The sequence below is a fragment of the Bos indicus x Bos taurus genome, chromosome 7 (assembly GCF_003369695.1).
Source record: "Bos indicus x Bos taurus breed Angus x Brahman F1 hybrid chromosome 7, Bos_hybrid_MaternalHap_v2.0, whole genome shotgun sequence".
Lineage (NCBI taxonomy): Eukaryota > Metazoa > Chordata > Mammalia > Artiodactyla > Bovidae > Bos > Bos indicus x Bos taurus.
Window position 1 is genome coordinate 17,253,698 of NC_040082.1, and position 23,284 is coordinate 17,276,981.

At 35.2% G+C, this 23,284-nt stretch overlaps 1 protein-coding gene across 1 annotated transcript in view; it reads left to right on the forward strand.

Annotated features, from left to right (window-relative positions):
• Nucleotides 1-23,284, forward strand: part of FAM172A (family with sequence similarity 172 member A) — a 429,003-nt gene that overhangs the window by 106,767 nt on the left and 298,952 nt on the right. The window contains exons 5-6 of the mRNA XM_027545608.1: nucleotides 17,028-17,093; nucleotides 22,246-22,437. Of these exons, the coding sequence (XP_027401409.1) occupies nucleotides 17,028-17,093; nucleotides 22,246-22,437 (258 nt within the window). The remainder of the gene's footprint in view (nucleotides 1-17,027; nucleotides 17,094-22,245; nucleotides 22,438-23,284) is intronic.

Consider the following 23,284-nt stretch of genomic DNA (forward strand, 5'->3'; position numbering starts at 1 on the left):
GGCAGCACAGAAGAGACTTGGTCTCCATATATTTGATGATTCTTTAGGCAATATGTATCTATTTAGGGAAAATAGTCCATTTGGAACAGATTGAAGAAGGAGCCATAATTTCTGTGACTTGGTTGCCAAATCAGGACGTACCCAACAAAGTACTTATTTAGAAGTTTCTTTTCATTTTAACAAATCTTCTTTTGTGTTTATAGTGATTGAGAAAGACATATAAATAGGTATAACTTCAAAATTGTAATCGACTTAAATTGTAATTTTGAAGCTCTTGTTTTTTTAAAAACATCTTTTTAATTCATAGTTTTTCATGATCTACTTCCACTAACGTGTGTGTGTGTGTGTGTGTGTGTGTGTGTGTGTGTAAGAAAACTCACCTTGAGCTCTAGCCTCTTGACAGATATTTGAGTGCACATAGTATTGTTGCCCATAGACACTGTGTTGTACAGCAGATCTTTAGAACTAACTGTCTTGCATGGCTGGAACTATATGACCACTGAACAGTCATTTCTCACTTCAATTTCCCCCTTACCCCTGGAAACTATAGTTTTACTCTCTGCTTCTCTGAGTTTGACTATTTTAGATGCTTCATATAGGTGGAATCATGCCGTATTGGTCCTTTTGTGACTGACTGACTTCACTTGGCGTGATGTCCTCCAAGGTAATCATTGTCGTCCTATATGGCAGGACTTCCTTCTTTTTGAAGGCTGACTAACATTTCAGTGTAGGTATATATACCACAATTTCTCTACTCATTCCTCCGTCTTTGGACATTCAGGTTGTTTCCATTTCTTGGCTGTCGTGAATAATGTTGTCATGAATATGAAAGGGCAGATAGTTCTTTGAGATTCTGATTTTCATTCCTTTGGATATATACTCAGAAGTGGGATTACCAGGTCATATGGTAATTCCATTTTTAACTTTCTTAGGCTCCTCTCTACTATTTTTTATAGTGGCTACACCATTTTGTATTCTTACCAACAGTGTACAAGGTTTCCAATTTCTGGAATTACTGTAGTTATCATCAAGTGATATGCTCTTGGTATACATAACTTTGATATGCATCTGCCTCACATAGTCCACACTTATTTTTTTATATTCTTGCCAAATAATTTTTAAAAGTGGTTTACTTGTATTGATAGTAAAAACACTTCACACTTAAAAGCTGATTTTCTTTTTCATTTTAAGTTTTTTTATATACTTTATCTCATCTGATTCTTAGAGACCTGTAAGATTGGTTTTTTCTTAGAGTTGTTACTGGGAATTTTCTAAGAACCTATTATATATGTTAAATATGAACTTTACTGTTTAAGCTAGTCTGTCTGCAAAATTGTAAGCCACTTACATTGTAAAGGAATTTGGAAGTTCTCATTTTTTAAAAAATAGTTTTATCATTCATGAGTTTTCAAGACGTACTTCCACTCACATTTTATGTTAGTGCATTTACAGGATTGAGCAAAAAATTTTATAGTAGATGGCATGAATATTTTAAGTCTGCAGTGCAAAAGAACAACAACAAAAAATGTGTGGGGAATTCTGTTATGAGCTAGCAAGTCTGTGGGTTTTAATTTGAATTCACTGAAGAGAGTGGACTTTGTAGATTCACAGTTAATGAGCCATTTCTCTTAAAGTATTCTGTCACTATGGGATTGCGTACGGTTAGAACTGACAGTTGGAAATGTGCTGAGATAGGAAAGCTAAAAAACAGCTGTCTCCCTGGGCAAATGGTACCAGCTGGTGAGGCTCGCCAAAAGAAAATATTTTATATAATAAAATAGCTTTCAGATATCACTGAAGTTACATATTATATATTTAAGGTTGGTTGAAGTTTGCTTTTGTCAAGTCAAAACACTGAGGTTTTTTTCCCACTTTATGAAGTTCTGTATTTTGTTGACAACTAATCTCTTTAGCATGTATAAGCAATATATAAGCCTTTAAAGTTTACTTTCTGAAATTGTGTGGGAATCATTAGAAAGGTGGTTTTATTTCTTATATGGATTTTAGAAATAGAAATGGTTTTTTTCCTGTCAGGTCTTTTCTAGACTGCAGTGGATTTTTTTAAAGGTCTTGAATTGTTTCAGAAATGAAAAGTTATGTTCTCATACTGTGAGAAAAGATTTATACCATTGAACCTTAATTTAAAATTTTGGTAAGTCCCATTCTTTTGATATTATCAGATCTAACTGACCAAAATTAATATTTATGCTTGGTAAAAATTATATTTTATCTAAGTAGGAATCTCTCTTTTTTTTTTTTTTGCAGAATGGTGTTTATCAAATTTCTAGAATGCCTGTATCCTGAGATCCTTTAGTTTTGTACATGGAGAAACTGTATAATTAATGTTGGTACAAAAACAGGCAAATGACTAGTGTATTCTATAGACTTCAGTAGAGGATCATCTTTTTACTCATAAGAAAAAACTTTAGCTAAAAGTAATAAATCTAACTGAATGTATTATATTGGTAATAATCTACTTTATCTCCTCTTTTGGCTTATTTACCATACCTTTTTGTTTTATTTTATTAATGGTTACTCTAGGGTTTACAGTATTCATCATTAACTTGCAATAGTTTATCTTCAAATTATACCACTTCAAATAATAATAGGAGAGCCTCGTAACATTGTACTTTCATTTTGCCCTGTATCTGAGTTTCCATCTGGAATAATTTTCTTTAGCGTGAAGGACATTTTATAATATTTTTAGTACCAGTCTGCTGGCAGTTAATTTTCTTGGCTTTTGTTTGTCTAGAAAGGTCTTTATTTTGTCTTCATTTCTTAAGGATATTTTCAGTTTCTGTAGAATTTTAGGTGTGGGGTATTTTTTCCCCCTTGGGTTATTCTAAAGATGTTTCCTCGTTTTCTTTTGGTTTGCATTTTTTTCTGTTGAACAGTTAGCGGTATTTCTTATCTTTAATTTCCTCTATGCAATGTGTTGTTTTCTCTGGCTGCTTTAGAGATTTTTCTCTTTATTACTAATTTTCAGCAATCTGATTATGAATGTGCCTTGGGGTTCTTTTCTTCATTATCTTCTTTGTTAAGCTTCTTGGATATGTGCTTTTATAGTTTTTTATCAAATCTAGAAAATGATCTGCCATTACTTTTAAAAGTATTTCTTTATTCCCCTCCTTCTCACAGCCCCCCTACTCCGTACTCCAATTGTTGTTTTTCTTTTTCAGTCACTCAGTCGTGTCCGACTCTTTGCTATCCCATGGACTGCAGCACACCAGGCTTCCTTGTCCTTCACTATCTCCCTGAGTTTGCTCAAACTTGTGTCCACTGAGTCAGCAATGCCATCCATCCATCTCATCCTCTGTCACCCCGCTTCTCCTCCTGCCCTCAATCTTTCCCAGCATCAGGGTCTTTTCCAGTCAGTCGGAATAACATGTATGTTAAGCTACTTCTCATTGTCCTTCTCATTATACTTTAGTGAAGTTTACTATTTCATTTTTTTCTCTCTTTCATTTTGGATAGGTTTTATTGCTCTACCTTTACATTCTCTGATCTATTCTTTGGCAGGGTTTAATCAGATGTTAACCCTATTCACAGAATTTTTTATTTCAGATGCTGTATTTTTCATTTCTCAGCAGTTGCATTCTTTGGTTCTTTTTTAAAAATCCATTTCTTTTCTCATTATATCAGTATTTATATTTCCCTTTGCATCCTGAAAAATACTTTTTTGTAATATCCAATTTAAGGTGCTTGTCTCTTACTGTCATCATCATCGTTATCATTTCTAGGTCTATTTTTATTGACTGATTTCACTCCCTATAACTCCTTATAAAAATTACAGATCACATTTTCCTATTTCTGTGAATGTCTATAGTAATTTGTATTGGATGGTGAACGTTATGCTGAGTGTCTGGAACTTGTTGTCTGCCTTTAAAAAACATTCAGTTTTCTTTCAAGAACAGTTAGATTTATTGTGGAATTGTTCATTTGTGGACTTCGTTTATGGCTTAGTTACAATAGCTCTTGAGTAACTGTTCCACTCGGGATAGTTTAGCTCTCTTCTGAGAGCCTTTGACCCTGAAGTGTGTCCCTTCTTGGGCCACTACTAGATACCCCTAAGTACTCAGTGAAGAAGACTTTTCACCCTGGCTGGTTTGCCCTCAGATATCTCAGAGCCTTATAAAAGCTATTTGAATTGTTTATCTTTAAACTTTTCAATTTTTATTTTTTTCTTAGTAGTTTGCTTACTCTCGCTTTTTGGGAGTTTAACCCTATGCAAAGAGCAGAGTCAAAGACAGGAATTCATTTGTAGATTTCTGTTGCTCTTTTTCTGCATAATTTCCTGCGTAATCTCTGGTATTATGCCCTGCAAGCTCCAGTGACCTCAGTTTCCCTGAGCTCAAATCTACTTTTCCTTAGGTGAGGCCTGGGTTCCTCCTCCCTGGGCCAAAGTCCAGAAATAGCCTTTAGGCAGAAAACCATGGTGATGCTGGGGGCTCATCCTCTTTGCTTTCCTTCTCTCGGGGATCGCAGATTTATTATTTCCTGTTTTCCACTCTCTGAAACAGTTGAATATATTTTATACACTTGTTTATTTGTTAATAGTGAAAGGGAAAATCCAAATACTAGTAATCTAACTAATGCCAAACTCTAACAATTTCTTATACGTTTTTTTTTTGGCTTATAAAATAGTAGAATGAAACGAGTTGCCAGTCCAGGTTCGATGCAGGATGCTGGATGCTTGGGGCTGGTGCACTGGGACAACCCAGAGGGAGGGTATGGGGAGGGAGGAGGGAGGAGGGTTCAGGATGGGGAACACAGATATACCTGTGGCGGATTCATTTTGATATTTGGCAAAACTAATACAATATTGTAAAGTTTAAAAATAAAATAAAATTAAAAAAAAATAAAAGATGAAAAAAAAAGAAAGAAACAGGAAGATTGAAAGAAATGTGTCTTCCTTTCCCTACATTGGACACGTTATGAAAGAGTATCTCCTGATTTAAGATAGGCCATCTTTACGTTATGAAAGAGTATCTCCTGATTTAAGATAGGCCATCTTTTTCAGAATAGTAGTTACCAGGAGAATCCATAGCATTATGTTCAGCGGATGTGTCCCCTATTTTCACTCAAAAACGAACTTTCTTGTTGAATTGTTGAAACTTTCCATGTGTAAAGGTAAGTGGAGAGTGGTAAAATTAGTATGGTTTTCATATCCTGCAGTGTAGGGAATAGTTACCCTGCTTTGAAAAAGAATAAAGAGGCAAGTTTTAATCTACAGTGTAGTTACTGATATTTATTTAGTTTCACAAATTAAGATGACACAGCAACGACTACTCTGAGTATATTAGTCTAGCTTATTTTTATTTTTTTGTCCCTAGCCACAGTGTAGTCTTATTCTTTATGTGAATGCACTTCCTTAGGTAGAGTAAATAATTTATAAGAAATTTATTTTGCATATACAATATTTGATATATACTTGTTTCTTTTTTTGGCTTACTAATGTCTATTATTAAACCTTTTATTTTCATGTGTTGGTATACCTTCAATATGTGAACGACAATGTGTTTCCTTGTGTGTGTGCTAAGTCACTTCAGTCATGTCCAACACTTTGAGACCCCACGGACTATAGCCTGCCAGCCTCCTCTGTCCATGGGATTCTCTAGTCAGGAATACTGGAGTGGGTTACCATGCCCTCCTCCAGGACTCTTCCCGACCCAAGGATTGAACCTGCATCTCCTGCCTTGGCATGCAGATTTTTTACTGCTAGCACCACCTTGAGTGTGTTTATAAACATCAGCCCAATGTCATTCAAGCCTTTGAGGTAGTTTTTATAGACATCTGGTTTAACAGAGTGAAAAGCAAAGAGGAAGAGATCATGAAAAGTTAGTGAAATGCTTTACCTGGATGCCTGACATAGTGATGGTTTTATCCTGAGTACTGACTTCAAGAACCATGGATTCATAATTCTTCTAGTTTTTGAAGCATAGATCTTGTTATTAAGAGTAACAGGAAAAATTGGGCTCTAGCGTTTCTGCCCAGTTCAGTTCAGTCACTCAGTCGTGTCCGACTCTTTGCGACCCCATGAACCGAAGCACTGCAGGCCTCCCTGTCCATCACCAACTCCCAGAGTTAACCCAAACTCATGACCATTGAGTCAGTGATGCCATCCAACCATCTCGTCCTCTGTCATCCCCTTTTCCTGCCCTCAATCTTTCTCAGCAGCTGGGTCTTTTCAAATGAGTCAGCTCTTCACATCAGGTAGCTAAAAGTATTGGAGTTTCAGCTTCAACATCAGTCTTTACAGTACATGACCACTGGAAAAACCATATCCTTGACTAGATGGACCTTTGTTGGCAGAGTAACATCTCTGCTTTTTAATATGCTGTGTAGCTTGGTCATAACTTTCCTTCCAAGGAGTAAGCGTCTTTTAATTTCATGGCTGCAATCACCATCTGCAGTGATTTTTGGTAGCCCAGAAAAATAAAGTCAGCCACTGTTTCCACTGCTTCCCCATCTATTTGCCATGAAGTGATGGGACCAGATGCCATGATCTTAGTTTTCTGAATGTTGAGCTTTAAGCCAACTTTTTCACTCTCCTCTTTCACTTTCATCAGGAGGCTCTTTAGTTCTTCTTCACTTTCTACTGTAAGGGTGGTGTCATCTGCATATCTGAGGTTATTGATGTTTTTCCCGGCAGTCCTGATTCCAGCTTGTGCTTCTTCCAGACCAGCATTTCTCATGATGTACTCTGCATATAAGTTAAATAAGCAGGGTGACAATATACAGCCTTGACGTACTCCTTTTCCTATTTGGAACCAGTCTGTTGTTCCATATCCAGTTCTAACTGTTGCTTCCTGACCTGCATACAGATTTCTCAAGAGGCAGGTCAGGTGGTCCGGTATTCCCATCTCTTTCAGAATTTTCTACAGTTTATTGTGATCCACACAGTCAAAGGCTTTGGCATAGTCAATAAAGCAGAAATAGATGTTTTTCTGGAACTCTCTTGCTTTTTCCATGATCCAGCGGATGTTGGCAATTTGATCTTTGGTTCCTCTGACTTTTCTAAAACCAGCTTGAACATCTGGACTTTCATGGTTCACATATTGCTGAAGCCTGGCTTGGAAAATTTTGAGCATTACTTTACTAGCGTGTGAGATGAGTACAATTGTGTGGTAGTTTGAGCATTCTTTGGCATTGTCTTTCTTTGGGATTGGAATGAAAATTGACCTTTTCCAGTCCTGTGGCTGGAGAAGGCAATGGCACCCTGGGATTTTCTTGCCTGGAAAATCCCATGGACGGAGGAGCCTGGTAGCCTGCAGTCCTCGGGGTCACTAAGAGTCAGATATGACTGAGCGACTTCACTTTCACTTTTCACTTTCATGCATTGGAGAAGGAAATGGCAACCCACTCCAGTGTTCTTGCCTGGAGAATCCCAGGGACGGGGGAGCCTGGTGGGCCGCCGTCTATGGGGTCACACAGAGTCGGACACGACTGAAATGACTTAGCAGCAGCAGCAGCAGTCCTGTGGCCCCATCATCTGCAAATATCCAGTATTGAAACTAAAAGCATGTAATTTTATGTGGGCAGAAAATGAAGAGAGAGCAGTATTTTTTATAGTGTACATCTCAAAAAAGATGCCAGTCTGACTTTTTTCCCTTTTGGGCCAAGGCAAGGAGCCCTATGCAAAGTCTTTGTAGGTTCCAGGTATGCTGTTTAGGCCAGGAATTCTTAACACCACAGGGATAAGATTTAGGGCCTGGGGTCTGTGAACCTCAATGGGATAAAAGTTACATCTTTATTTTTCTAACCTCTAAGCTACATTTCTTTTTATTATAAATGTAGGTATAAAAAATATTAATATTAGCAGTTTTATGAGTTTTTCACAGAAATGACCTGTTTTTAAAATGATAAAACTATAGTTTTAGATATATCTAAAGTGTATTGATAATGAAGGACATATGTAACAATATATCAAAGATCTGATATTTAAAAAAATTGAACTGTATCCCACTATAATTGGTTCCCTTGGTAATCCTTTGTATTTTATTAACTTTTTAAAAAATACTCTCTGAGAAGAGTCCACTGACTTCATTATACATCCAAAAGAGCTTTCTTTATTTGTTCACACACTAAGAGGGCCTAATTCAGGCAATTAAAATTACTGTTTTTCCTTTACCTGCCTTAACTATCCCTTTTGCTTCTGTTCTTGCCTGCTGGTGTTAAGCTACTAATAGGCCTTTAATTTCAGTTTTACATCCCACTCTCCTTTAGCATCTTTATTGACTACGTAACAGAGAAGATGGAATATATGTCCAGAAAAAAGATTCTAGACTCCCAGACAGACAGACAGCCTAGTTTTCCATCCAAACTCTGTGACTTATTTAGCTGTGTAAGTGATCTAAACTTTTAAATGTTTTGGTTTCTTCCTTTATTGGGTTGTTGTGATGATTAAGGGAGTGGAGATTTATTAAAGGAAGTTATGTTACTGTGAGTACTATGCATGTGTCTGCTATTATTATTATTACTGTTTATTCCAAAAAATATTTGATTGTCATTATATGAGCTAGCCCTAGACATTCAGCCTAAGACAAATGCTCCTCTTCCAAAAGCTTTAAGTCTAGTGGTACAGACAGAGCTTGGGAAAGACTTTATTAATAATCTAAGTATTAAGTAGGAGGAATGCAAGATTCTTTGAGGATGGATTCAGGGTCAGACAAGGAGGATGTTGAAGCTGAATGAGTAAAGAATGGAACAAGCATTCTCAGCAAAGCAACATTATTTGCAAAGGCTCTGAGGTTAAAAAGATCCTGACACATCTGAGAATTAAAAAAAAAAAAAGGCATTGTGGCTACATAATATGGAGAATGAAGAAAGAGAGGGCTATCAGATGAAATGCGAGAAGTTGGCAGGGGCCAGATCTGGTAAGACATGCTGGTTTTAATGTTTGAGGTCCTATCCTTATCGTACTAGAAATCTTTAGGTCTGCCTTTGTAAAGGATGTCTGCTAACAGAAAATAAGGTCTGGAGGAAGATCTTCCATAATAGATATAGCAGAAGGAGGCAACAGAAGCAGCCCAAGAAGAGATAGTAACCTGTTGATGGACTTGAATGACCTGGAATGGTGCTAGCAGAGATGGGGAGATATGGAGCTCTTCCATGATTAGCTTGAGGAATTTGATGATTGATTGCAAGAGGAGGATGAATGAGGAGTTAACCCATTTAGGCTTCTAGCTTGAGCAGTTAGGTGGATGGTGGTACCATCTGCAGAGTGGATGAACACACTGGAGGAGGAATAGGTTTGGAGACGTATAGATGGAGTCAGTTTTGAACATAGGAAGTTTGAGTTGCCTGTGAAATCTGTAAGAGAGTATGGCAAGAACCACCACAATATTGTAAAGTAAATAGCCTCCAATTAAATAAATTTTTTAAAAAAGAGAAGATATCAGTAGTTAGCTGGATACACTTACAAGTCTGTTGGTGTAAGTTGCTTAAGAATCTGGCTACAGGAAAGTAAGGTTGGATTAGAAAAAGAATGACTTTTCTTTAGAGCAGGTAAAAGGGAAATGTGAGAGCAAATGATCTGAAGCTGATCTAAATGAGGGACAGCTGGGGATACAGACTAAGAACGCCAAGGAATGTTAATTGAAAGTTGGAGGAATGAAATTTATTTCAAAGATATGCTGAAAAAGCAGTTACTTCAAAAGAATTTTTAAAAGTTTAGAATGTACCCATCAAGAATGAAGTATAAAAGGTTTTAAGGGGAAAAGTAAGGATGTGTTGGAGATAATTCTAGTGAAATTTAGTATGTAGTTCTGACTTAAGAGAATATGTACTCAGGGTAAATGTGATTTAGTTCTAATTAGACAACTCATCACCATTCACATCATAGTGTCTTTAATGTAAAGATGCTAGAGTAGCCCTTTTAGGTTTGCCACACTGACATTATTGCACAGTATCAAACCTTAATTAGTAAGACTTTTTTTTTTCTTCCGCCTGCTTTCCTTCTGTTTCTCCCTTCCTCCATCTCTCCTTCCTTATTTCCTCCCCTCCCTCCATCCCTTCCTAGGAGGGAGCTAGGATAGGATGTATAGTTAGGGTAAATAGGACATTAAGAGAAAAAGATGCTGTTGTTTTTTAAATAGGTAGCTTATAGGGTGGATCTTTATTATAAATGATTCTAAGTCCCAAGCTAATAATTATTGCAGGGTGAGCTAGAAAAAAGTCTAGTTTGACCACTCTTCTTAGAGAACATTATTCTGTGGGTATCTCAGGGATCGATTTCATGAATGTATAATCTCAAAATTGCTTCCTGTGTCTTCCATTGTGGATTCATTTAATTTTAGCTGTATGGTACTCCTTAGGAATCAAAAAAATCCAGAAAGAAAATCCAGAAAAAAATATCAGGTGTAGTAATTTTTCTTTCCAGTTTTTCTTTCAAATACTACTGTATGACTTCTTGGGTAGTATGATTACCTTCTAACAGAGTATTCTCAGCTTCTCCCTTACATACCTTATAATCTTGTTGTCATTCATTTTTCTTATCAAAAGCATTGTTGCTGTTATTTTCAACAAACTGTTATCTGTTAGGTAAATTAAAAATAAGAAAAAATTTAAAAATTATTTTATGTTAATATATTCATTTCTAATACCCTTCCTTTCTTTATGTACATCCTAATTTCTGACCTATGTGATTTTCTTTCTTTCTGAATAACTTATTTTAACATTACCTGTGGTAGATCTGCTTGCAAAAAAATCCCTCATTTTTTGTCTAGGAAAGTCTTTATTTCTCATCTTTGAAGGATAAGTTCACTGGATATAGAATTTTAGATTGGTGACTCTTTTTTCTTTAAATGTTTTCAATATTTCAGTCTGCTTTCTTCTTGGGCATGTGGTTCCTAAGAGAAGTCTGGTATATTTCTTATCTGGTATACTTCTTATCTTTTCTCCTCTGTTGGTAAAGTTTCCCACATCCCTTTCTCCTCCAGATCTCTCCAGACCTTTGGTCTGGCTTCTTCCCAGGTTTTCTCTTTGGGTTTGGTTTTGTGCAGTTTTAATATTATATGGCCAGGTGTAGCTTTGGTATTTATCCTTCTTGGAGTTCTTTGGATCACCCACGCCTGTGGTTTTGTGTCTGTCATTGATTTTGGAGTATTCTCAGCCATTATTATGTCAAATAGTTCCTCTGTTCTTTTCTTTCTTTTTCTGGTATTCAGTTCAGTTCAGTTCAGTTCAGTCGCTCAAGTCGTATCCGACTCTTTGCGACCCCATGAATTGTAGCACGCCAGGCCTCCCTGTCCATCACCAACTCCCGGAGTTCATCCAAACTCATGTCCATCGAGTCGGTGATGCCATCCAGCCATCTCATCCTCTGTCATCTCCTTCTCCTCCTGCCCCGATCCCTCCCAGCATCAGAGTCTTTTCCAATGAGTCAACTCTTTGCATGAGATGGCCAAAGTACTGGAGTTTCAGCTTTAGCATCATTCCTTCCAAAGAACACCCAGGACTGATCTCCTTTAGAATGGACTGGTTGGATCTCCTTGCAGTCCAAGGGACTCTCAAGAGTCTTCTCCAACACCACAGTTCAAAAGCATTCAATTCTTCGGTGCTCAGCTTTCTTTGCAGTCCAACTCTCACATCCATACATGACTACTGGAAATTACTATTATGCATATGTTAAACATTTTGTAATTATTCTTCAATTCTCAGGTATTCTGTTCCATCTTTTTTTTTTTTTCTCTCTGCATTTCAGTTTTGAAAGTGTCTACTGTTACATCTTAAAACTCTATGATTTTCTTCTTGGCCATGTCTAGTCTACTTATGAGCCCATCAAAGGCATTCTTCATTTTGGTTTAACAGTGTTTTTGATCTAACATTTTCTTTTGACTCTTTCCTAAGAGTTTTCAGCTCTCAGCTTATGTTACTCACATGTTCTTTAATGTTGTCAACTTTTTCAATAAATCCTTTGGCATATTGCTTATTATTGTTTTAAATTCCAATTCTGATAATTACACATTTTCTGGTGCTTGATTTGTCTCTTCAGGTTGTTTCTTTTTGCCTTGTAGTGTTTCTGGTCATTTTTTTTGTTGAAATTTGGACATGGTGTGTTGAGTAAAAGGAACTTTGGTAGATATGTCTTTAGTGTAAAGTGTTACGTTTATCTGGCTAGGAGTCAGTCTGTGTTTACTATTTGCTGTAGCTCTTGTGGCCAAGGCTAAAGTTTTTTCTTCTATCCTTGTTTTTGTTTTCCCTGTTGTCTTTAAATGTTCCTGGAGATCTTAAATAGGGGTGAACCTTGTAGTTCTTTTAGCTATATCTCATTCCTTGTTATTTTAAAGGGACCTTATTGATTTGGTGGTAATGTGGGGAGGGGTAGAAGGGAACTTTCTGTAGTCCTGTGATTAGGTCTCAGTCTTTTAGTGAATCTTTTGCTTCCCCTATGTCAGTTAGGCTCTAGTGAAATGGTTCTCCTTGTGGCTAGGCCTTATTAAGGAGAACAGAGTTCAGTAGTATTGTTAAATCATTTTTTTTCTTCCTCTGCCATAAAGAGGTGAGAAGTTTTCTCTAATTTTCATCTAATTTTCATAGTGAGAACCTGGTGAGGCTTGTAGAGGTACAACTCATAGAAGTTTCAGGAATCCTTCGAGCCTTCTCCTAGTTTTTTGTTCTTAAGCTAATATTCATACTGAACCTCCAGAAATTAATCAATTATAGTTGAAAGTGTTCCTCCCCCAGGACTCCCTTGAGCTAACACTTGGCTTTTGATACCAGTAAGTCCTGATTCTCTGCATCTGCCCATTTGTCCAGTTTTCGGGGAAGCAGTTTGCTCTGTGACCTCAGTTTTCTGATGGATCTAAGAAGAGTCATTGGTTTTTAGTTTGTTCAGCTTTTTTTCTTTTTGTTAGGGTAGGAGTGACTGTTTTCAAGCTCTTCATATTTCAGACCAGAAAATCAGAAATTCCCTTGTTTCTTATTAGAATGAAGATTTTACCTTAGCTCATTCATCTTAGTCTCTTAAGCCTTTTCTTTCCCCTGTACAAACTTCACTGGAAACAATGATTTTAGTGAATATTTGAACATAGATTACATTTGGGAAGAGATACCTTTTTCATCTTTTTTTAAAATATTATCTTTTCACTTGTTGACTTTTCTAAATACAGACTGTATCCTTCTTAAGCTGTAAGGCTGTGAATCCTGCTCTTTCTTTAAGCCTCAATTCAGCAGTTAGAAGGATTTAAAAAAAAAATCTGAAACAGTTATCTCCCTAGAAGGATGTAGACAGAATGAACAGTGAAGAGAATATATCAGATACTATCCTGTGTGGATACAAGGAAGAATAAGGTGAGGTACTTAAATTTTAGTATTCTCAGACTAGTCAGGTAACAGACAAGCCAATAATATCATACTCAAATCGCCATGCATGTCCAGAGGAGCATAGAGGTGGGACATTTTGTCTTACGTTGGGGGGTTGGGAGGAGGCAGGAAAAAAGTCACCTAAAGTAGCTGACATATGATCTATTTCTTAAAGGATGGCTAGGGTGGAGGAGAACATCCCAAGCAGAGAGAACTGCCCATCAGATAAATGGTTTAATCTATGGTTGCTTTTTTGCTGGAGTCAGAACTTGGAGAGCAAAGCAAACTGGGCAAGTTAGGTAGAGTTTCTCCAACTCTGCTTGATGTATGGTTTTATTAGAACAAATACTTGCCCTATAAAGTTTTTCAACGTCAGTGTAACCAGTTTTGAATTTTTGTTGTATATTGTAGTATGAAATTGAGAATTAACTATACTGTGTATTTCACATTTACATAAGGCACAACCTGCCAAGATAGTTTTTTAATTATCAAATTATGTCTTATAAGTATTTTGCATAGTGTAGAATTCATTTGAGTTTGAGTTAAGTTTGACTGGTTCTATTGTTGCTTTAAATGTAAGGATATTTTATGATTTCATAGAAGGAAATTTTTAGAAACGATAACCCGCTCATTTTAGCTAATCTCATTTAGTTAAACCATTTCTCTTGAAGTTGTAACCCATTATATAATTTCATGCATATTTCCTCCTACACATATTTACTTGACTCTTTCAGGTCTATAATACTGCCACTTTCTGGCAAAGGTATAATGAGCATAATTTTAAATTCTGCATGAAATACAAGTTGTTCGTCGTTCAGTCACTAAGTTGTCTCCAACTCTTTGCGACCCCATGGACTACAGCACACCAGATTTCCCTGTTCTTTACCATGTCCCAGAGTTTGCTCAAACTCATGTCCATTGAGTCAGTGATGTTATCTAACCATTTCATCCTCTGTCACCCCATTCTCCTCCTGTCCTCAATCTTTCCCAGCATTAGGGTCTATTCCAGTGAGTCAGCTCTTTGCATCTGGTGGCCAAACTTTGGAGCTTCAGCTTCAGCATCAGTCATTCCAATGAACATGGAGGGTGAATTTCCTTTTAGGATTGACTGGTTTGATCTTGCAGTCCAAGGGACTCTCAAGAGTCTTCTCCAGCACCACAGTTCGAAAGCATCAATTCTTCAGCACTCAGCCTTCTTTATGGTCCAGCTCTCACATCCATGCATGATTACTGCAAAAACCATAGCTTTAACTAAACAGACCTTTGTTGACAAAGTGATATCTTTGCTTTTTAATATGTTGTCTTGGTTTGTCATAGCCTTTCTCCCTAGGAGCAAGCATCTTTTAATTTCATGGCTTCAGTCACCATCCACAGTGATTTTGGAGCCCAAGAAAATAAAATCTGTCACCACTTCCACTTTTTCCTCTTCTGTTTGCCATGAAGTGATGGGACCAGATGCCACGATCTTAGTTTTTTTGAATGTTGAGTTTTAAGCCAGCCTTTCCACTCTCGTCCTTCACCCTCATCAAGAAGCTCTTTAGTTCCTCTGAACTTTCTGCCATTGGAGTGCTCTTCAATTAAGAACTAATAGATTATTGCCTAGTTCTATTGATAGTTTCGTGTCATAGCTTTTGAAATTACTTTAGTCAGCCAAGATAAAGCTCTTCTAGCGCACATCTAATATACTGTTTCTAAAATGAATGAATATGTATACAGAGAAGGAGGGATTTTGAACTTCTTAGAGAAAGCAGGATAGGGAATCTTATTTTAGATTACAGAAGACAACACCAAAGCAGTCTTAATTTTCTAAAAAAAAAAATCTGATTTTGTTTCATAAAATTTGACTTTTAATTATGTTGCTGCTAAAATTATTACCTGAGATAGTGTGCATAGATGATTAAAGATATTTTTGGAACACTTCTTAAACTGACCATTAAAGTGTATTAAATCATCATTTTTATTCCAGACATTTCTTTCTTCACTCTCTTTACTTTCCTTAATAGAAATAGTATATTAGTTTTCTATTGCTGCTGTAACAACTTACCATAAATTAAAACAAAACAAGTGTATTATCATTACAGTTCTTGGGGTCAGAAGTTCAGTATGCATGTCACCAGACTAAACTCAAGGTATTAGACAGGCTATTTCTTTCTTTCTAGGGAATGAATCCAGTTACTACTTCTTTGAGTTGTTGGCAGAAACCAGTTCCTTCCAAGAGTAGGACCTCAGTCTTGTTTTCTTACTGACTCTAAACTGAGATTTATCCTGCCTTTTAAAGGCTACCTGATTTCCTGGCTCATTGTTTCCTTCTTGCATCTTTAAAACTAGCAATAGCCTTTAAGGCCTTCTCACTTTGCATCTTTGTGACATACTGTTCTTCTGTAATCTTTTACTTATTAGGATTTATATGATTAAATTGGGCCCACTTAGATAATACAAGTTAATCTCCCTCATCTTGGGTTCTTCACATTAATCATATCAACACAGTTACTTTTGCCACCATGTGATGAAAGTGAAAGAGGAGAGTGAAAAAATTGGCTTAAAGCTCAACATCCAGAAAACTAAGATCATGGCATCTGGTCTCATCACTTCATGGCAAATAGATGGGGAAACAGTGGAAACAGTATCAGACTTTATTTTTCTGGGCTCCAAAATCACTGCAGATGGTGATTGCAGCCATGAAATTAAAAGATGCTTACTCCTTGGAAGGAAAGTTATGACCAACATAGATAGCATATTGAAAAGCAGAGACATTACTTTGCCAACAAAGATCCGTCTAGTCAAGGCTATGGTTTTTCCAGTGGTCATGTATGGATGTGAGAGTTGGATTATAAAAAAAGCTGAGCGCCGAAGAATTGATGCTTTTGAACTGTGGTGTTGGAGAAGACTCTTGAGAGTCCCTTGGACTGCAAGGAGATCCAACCAGTCCATTCTAAAGGAGATCAGTCCTGGGTGTTCTTTGGAAGGACTGATGCTAAAGCTGAAACTCCAGTACTTTGGCCACTGCATGCGAAGAGTTGACTCATTGGAAAAGACCCTGATGCTAGGAGGGATTGGGGGCAGGAGGAGAAGGGGACGACACAGGATGAGATGGCTGGATGGCATCACTGACTCTATGGACGTGAGTTTGGATGAACTCCGGGACTTGGTGATGGACAGGGAGGCCTGTTGTGCTGCAGTTCATGGGGTCGCAAAGAGTCGGACACGACTGAGCGACTGAACTGAACTGAATGTAACATATTACCAGGTTGCAGGAGTTAGGACCTAGACATCTTTGGGGAGGTATGTTTCTGCCTACTGTAACTGGTAGTACTAACTGGTGCCTGACCGCTGGATCGGTTTTCCTTTTCTGTTTAGAATACCTCTGACTTTTCTCTCTTTGATTCATTGAATGCAAGTGAAGTGTTAGGATTCAGAGTCATGAGGGGAAGTTTTGGGGGATAGAGAATTCTAGAAATACTGAAAAAAAATATGCTTAGAATATTGCTTTGTAAAATAGAAAGTCTTTATGTATTTTTGAGTTTAACTACTTTCAATCCTTAATACTAAGGTCCATAGTTTTTCAATACCCAGCAGCAGGAAGTAAACCAGTAAAGAATCAGTTAATTTAGGATGAAAATATTTCAAGATAAATACTCATTCAGAGCAATAAATTTTAATAATTTATGTGAATTTTGATAATGGATAACATTGTATTTTAATGTTATTTCTTTCCTACTTAGATCATCACGAAGTACGTATATGAGCTTCTGGAAAAAGACTGTAATTTGAAAAAAATATCTATTCCAGTAAGTCCAATTTTTAAAAGTATTTATAGTTCCAAATAAAATATTTTCAATTCAAAGAAAACTTTTGTTTTGGGTTACCTGTGATAAGTTTAAATGTTAAGATCCTAATGTTTTGATATTGATAAAGATAATATTAAATGCCTGTCATTATACTTCATCTCATTGTGTGTAATAGTTCTTAAAAAGTAATATTCTTTAGTGTAAAGTAAAGAAATACTGATTTTCAGTCTTTTTTGAAAGTGGTGTCACAAAAGAACTAGTCTTTCCTCTACCCTTTCTCATTTCATTGGTATAATTTATTTTTACATGTTTATTTGAATAAACCTATGTGCTTTTTCTTGCATTAGACATTTGCTTTCATTTTAATTATTTCTTGATTATTTTAAACTGTGTGTTTCATTTCTGTGTTATTTCCTCTGAACATCCCCAGATTTACTCTTTTTCATAACACTACTCTTCTCCTTAGTGGAAGTTTTTTTTTTTTTTTTTTCAAATTTTGCATATTTTGCCATTTCAGAGTGGAAGAGTTTGAAATTTGTTCTCAGATTCAGTTTCTCAAAAGAGCTTTTTTGTTTTTAGTGTACAGTATGAAATATTGAGCTTTTGAATGAAGAAATAGTAACCTTGTGTGTGTGAGATGATGGTAGACTAGATGAGGTGATCTTTACTGTCCTAGACAGTTCTCTGATTTTACAATCTTTATGAACCTCAAAGACTTCATGAAAGTTATTTAAGGCACAAAACTTACAATATTAATAATTTAGTCTACATGAAATTTTGCGTGAAATTCTAAAATTCTTTGGGTAGTGTTATTCTACTATCAAGTGGAGGGATTTAGAATTTTTTAATACTATCCATCCTCCCAAATTATTTCCATAGGTTGATTTTTTTTTTTAATCTCTATTTTATATTTAACTTTCTATAGATAACCTCAAGTACTAGGTCATATTGTTAATCGTTTATCAATTTATTCATTCATTCGACAAATATTTATTTTAGGATGCCAGGCACTGCTCTACATGCTAGTGGCATACTAGTCAATGCAGTATTATTCTACGTAATGACTAGGCCAACATTCGTTTATTTGAAAACTTTCCTTCCTTTTGAATTGTGTGAGAACCAAGATTTTAGTATCTTTTTTGAGAATGAATATAAAAGTTGTTTTCTGGATTCACACCTCTTGTTTTGTTTTTGACTTTGCATCTCGTGTCTCACTCTATTAAAATTATACGTTGAATTTGGTCTTCTGGAAAGTCAAGGCAGAATTTTGTCACTTTGTCCAGTCTCCTTTTTTTTGTTAATTCTATGTCTTTTGAAGCTTCTGATGAATGATACTTAAAGAGCCTTAGGTTAATCCATTGTTACAGCACAATTAATTAGTATTGAGTCCTTTAACTTTGCAATACTTCTAGTTCCATTGAACCTTTAAACTCAGTTTAATTCCCTGGGTTTCTAGAACAAATTACAAGATAATTGGCCATATCTGTCATGTTACATAATTGTTTCATTTTTGTGTAGAAAGCCTGAGATTAGATTTAGAAGGACTTGAATTATTTTCCTCTTATTTAAATTTAAATCTAATGTTACACAGAGAAAGCTTTTCATTGTATGAGATCTATAACAACCATTATGACCAATTTGGTTAGTAAAGATTTCCTAATTTTGTAAATGAAAAAGAAACGATTTTTTCATTTTAGCAAATTAATCTGTGCTTAAGTTATCATAACGTATTTTATATAATTATGAGATTTTTCTTCCCTAAAGTATTAGTTTTCTCCTGAGTTCTTTTAAATCCCAAAGCTAGCAGTGAGAGTGGGGTTTATTTTTTGTTCATTTTTTTTTCTAAAGATATACCACCAAATTTTTTTTCTTTTACTGATGATGAACTAAGTTTTAGTTTTATAGTTGAAATATTTAATAAGGCAAGAATTCTTTTTGATTGATAGCACTCTGTAGAAGACCATGATTTGCCAGTAAAGGTCATGATCATGTCTCTCCATGTAAACATGATCACATTTACTCTCCACCTCACATAAATAGGTACAAAATTTTCTCAATTTTAGTATTTCACTCTTGTGTAGAATATTGGATACATGAGTTGACTACAGATTTTCATTTGATTTATTCAATCATATTTAAATAAACTTCAAAATTAGTGATTTTCATAAGTATCCCAAAATGAATTGTTAACTGCTGACCAATTGGTCTTAGGCATTGATTTGTCTATAATAGAGGCGGTACACTGGAATGACCTTTATGTGTATTCCTTAATGAAAGCTCACCTTAGTAAATTACCATTATTAGAAGATAAATGGCTTCGGAACAGCCATTTCGAAAGTTACAGATTTCCCTGGTGGTCCAGTGGTTAAGGCTCTGTGCTTACAATGCAGGGGGCGTGGTTTCGATCCCTGGCCGAAGTGCTAAGATCCACACATCCATGCCATGAGATGCAGCCAGAAAGTTAAAAAAAAAAAAAAGACTTAATGAAGAAAACTTTATTTTATTCATTTAGCTATTTTTCTGTTTTAAATTAGCATAACTTGAGAGTAAATGATCAACTGCAGAATCACAGTTCTGCATTTTTTTGAGATGAATATTATTCAATTACCATCTTAAATACTGCTTTTACTCCTTTATCATTAATAGTATTACATTGTTCATTTTTTGTTCCTTAAATAATCTAATGTTCTGATATTTTTAAAATCAACATATTTGGATGTTCAAGTAAGATTTTTGTTCATTTGCTCATAGCTCCCTTAACTTGTTGCCCCTTAAAAAATTCTTGAACAGTATTGTAATATTAAAAAAACACATGTTTACCTTCAGAAAATAAGTACCCTTCCAGTTTTAAAGTGATTACTGTGGAATTTAATTCCACCTTTAAAAACTGAGGTGCTTGGTTTCAGCGGACTTTGTAGAATAAAAAAAAAGAACAGTGGTCAGCACCTTTTAGAAAGTCTATAGCTAGGGGTTTTTTTCATTAAGATAAACAGACGTCCATTTCCATACATACCAGGATCCATCAAGGCCTCACTGACTTTAAGAGACTCTCTTATTTGCGCCTATTTAGACATACTTTTTGGTAAATGAGTGACTGGAAACCTCTGTGGCCTCTGTTTTATTATTCACTGACAGCTTTGCCTTTTCATTTTTCTTTTGTTCTTATTACCATTTCCTTTCTTTTTTCAAGCTGTTTTAACTGAATGATTCCTCTGTTCTCTTATAATGTTCCTAGGTAAAAGGGAGTTTTTCTTTTCAGATTTGGTTTTACTCTGTCTTGCTCTGTCTCCCATCCACTTTTCTTCCTTTATGACTTCAGTCATATCTATTGTTATTCTAGTAATTTGTTTATTCTAGACATCACCTGTGGTAGTGTTGTGTTTCCTACTTCTCTTACATCATATTTAATTACTACTAATAAAGATACAGTTACGTCATTTTGATTCTAAGCATTGTGTAGTCTTTGAAAATTCTCTGTAGTCATGCATTAGTTTAATCTTTCATTTGTGCTTTCTGAGCCAGTCAAGTATTATACCCAAGTTAAGAGGACACGTTGTTTAGTTAAATGCCTTTTATCTAAAGGAAGTCACTGGTGAGGCTTGATTAAGATTCTTTAGTCCAAAAGTTTATTCATTCTTATATAACAGTGCCTACAATGTGCCAGCCTTTCTTCTGTACATCTGGTAATATACGGGAGACACAGGTCTGTGCCTTCCTGTACGTTAGTAGAGGAAACAGATGGTTATTAAACAAATATATAAACAGATATAAAGTAAAGCATATTAGGTTGCATTATGTGCTATGGAGGAAAATAAAAGAGGTTGATAGTAGAGACTTCTTCGGGAAGTGTTTAAATGGAGTGGTCAGAGAAGGCCTCACTGACAAGATGCATTTTTTTCGTAAGCCTGTGGCCATGCCCTACTTACTATAATAATTACCTTTTGTGCTGTGTGTACACAGGTGGCTAAGCATCTATTACTGACCAGTCTGATTGTTTTAGAAGTACAAAAATTTTAATTTTTGTCTTGTCCCAGAAGTAGTCGCTGGGCCCGTTTGGAATCCAGGGCATTTAATGGTATTTTTTTTCTTTATTATTTTGATAATTTTATGAATATATACTGTTGATGAAGTGAGATGCTATTGCATTGCCCAGCATATGAATTGACCTCTATTTGAGGATGTGTTTATCAATCACCTGTCAAGATATTAACTTCTGGCTCTGACCTGGTCAAACAAAGTCTACCATTCATTGTTACTTGCCACTGCTGATGAGAAATACCACTTAGGGCATGTTATGGCATATGTAATAAAATGTTGGGAAGTTACCGTTTCCTAAAATTCTCTGACTTTTTGAAATCTGAATCTAGTTTAAACCTAAATATTATGTATAATCACAATAACTAAAAATATTCACTTTTCATTCTATAAGTAACTAAGTTACATAAGGTTATCAAAGTATACAGATAGTATTATTTCACAAAGTATTTGTTATATAATCCTGTGTTCACAGTCTGAATAAAATGTCGAAGTCCATTTACATAGAACAGTTGGTGTTTGAATTTTTAAATAGTTCCCTTTCCTACATTTGTTAAAAGCTTAGTAGTTTTCCTCACTAATATATGGTTTTCCAATATGTGTATTCTCCAATTGGGTTTTCTGTTTATTTTAGACACAGCATATTTCTGTTGTGACTTATAGGCTTAATAGCTGTGTGACTTGGGCGAGTTATTTAAACTCTCCAGGCCTCAACTTCTTTGTCTATAAACGAATATAATAATAGTCCCACTTTAATAGAATTGTGATTAATTGAAATAATGTTTTAAAAATATTTAGCATAGTATCTACATTATAGGAAGCACTTAAAAATTTTTCTTTTTTGTAATGATAATATAATACTGATATACAGTAGCAATGGAGAAAGACATAGTTCCAGTATTCTTTTCCATATTTTTATATTTTAATTACTATCATGTCTTTTTGCTCCTCTACCTTATATGTGTTAATCTCTAATGAATATTTTAATTTTATTTTAAAGTTTTTTACTTCCATAATTCTCTAATAGCTGTTCTATAATTTGTATTAACCACTAGTTGTTTTCTCATTTGTGTCTATGATCAAAAAACATTTATTATTTAATTTTTTTTAATTACAGGTAGATGCCACTGAAAGTGAACCAAAGAGTTTTATCTTTATGAGTGAGGATGCTTTGACAAATCCACAGAAACTGATGGTTTTAATTCATGGTAGTGGTGTTGTCAGGGCAGGTCAGTGGGCTAGAAGGCTTATTATAAATGAAGATCTGGACAGTGGCACACAGATCCCTTTTATTAAGAGAGCTATGGATGTAAGTGCAATTTCCTTTATATTTTTTGGCATTTTATAGCTGTTTTATTATGTGTTATAAATTATTTTATCATGTCTTTTAAAAAAATCTTTCCTAAACATAGCCTTATCTTTAAATTGTTAACCATTTTACTTGTAGCGAAAGATTATTCTGCATTATTTTGCAGTTACAGCAAAAAAAAAAAAAAAAGACATCTTCAGTCTACAGCGATTTAGATACTGTCTTTGAAACGAGTATTTTCAGTTCTAATTTTTGTTTCTTATTGCATGAAATACCACTTTTAAATATCAGTATTACTGAAAATACTTCTGAAAAAAATGACTGCTTTTATAAATCTTCGCCTACCTGATTTAGTGAAGTTAAAAACTAAAGGAAGCCTGCTACATTAAATTATTATTTTATTCTTTAAAAAAAAAAGAGTTGGAATAACTCAGCATTTTTCTGTCATTAAAAATAAATAAAAACTCTTTAGAACCCACAAATACAGTGCTTAAGAATAAGATAAACACAAGATGGTAAATTGTAGTATTTACTGAATTATTTTATTCTTACTTGAATTCAAACTTTTTAGAAGTTGGTATTCTAAAATTGTGTTCAAGATTTTCTTTCCTGTGGTAGTGAAATTGCTTTTTCTGACCTAGCTTTGTTACATCCTAATGTTTGGTGATTTGTTTTACTGTCTCATTCTTAAGTTCTCCAATGAATAGTTAAACTTTGCAAAGTTGGTTTTCTTTCACATGTGAGTAGAAATTTTCTTCAGAAAAAAAATAAAGTGGCATCTTTACTTATAAAACTTTAATATAGGAATGTAAAGTTATTTAGGAATATATGTGTCCATGTATGCTTT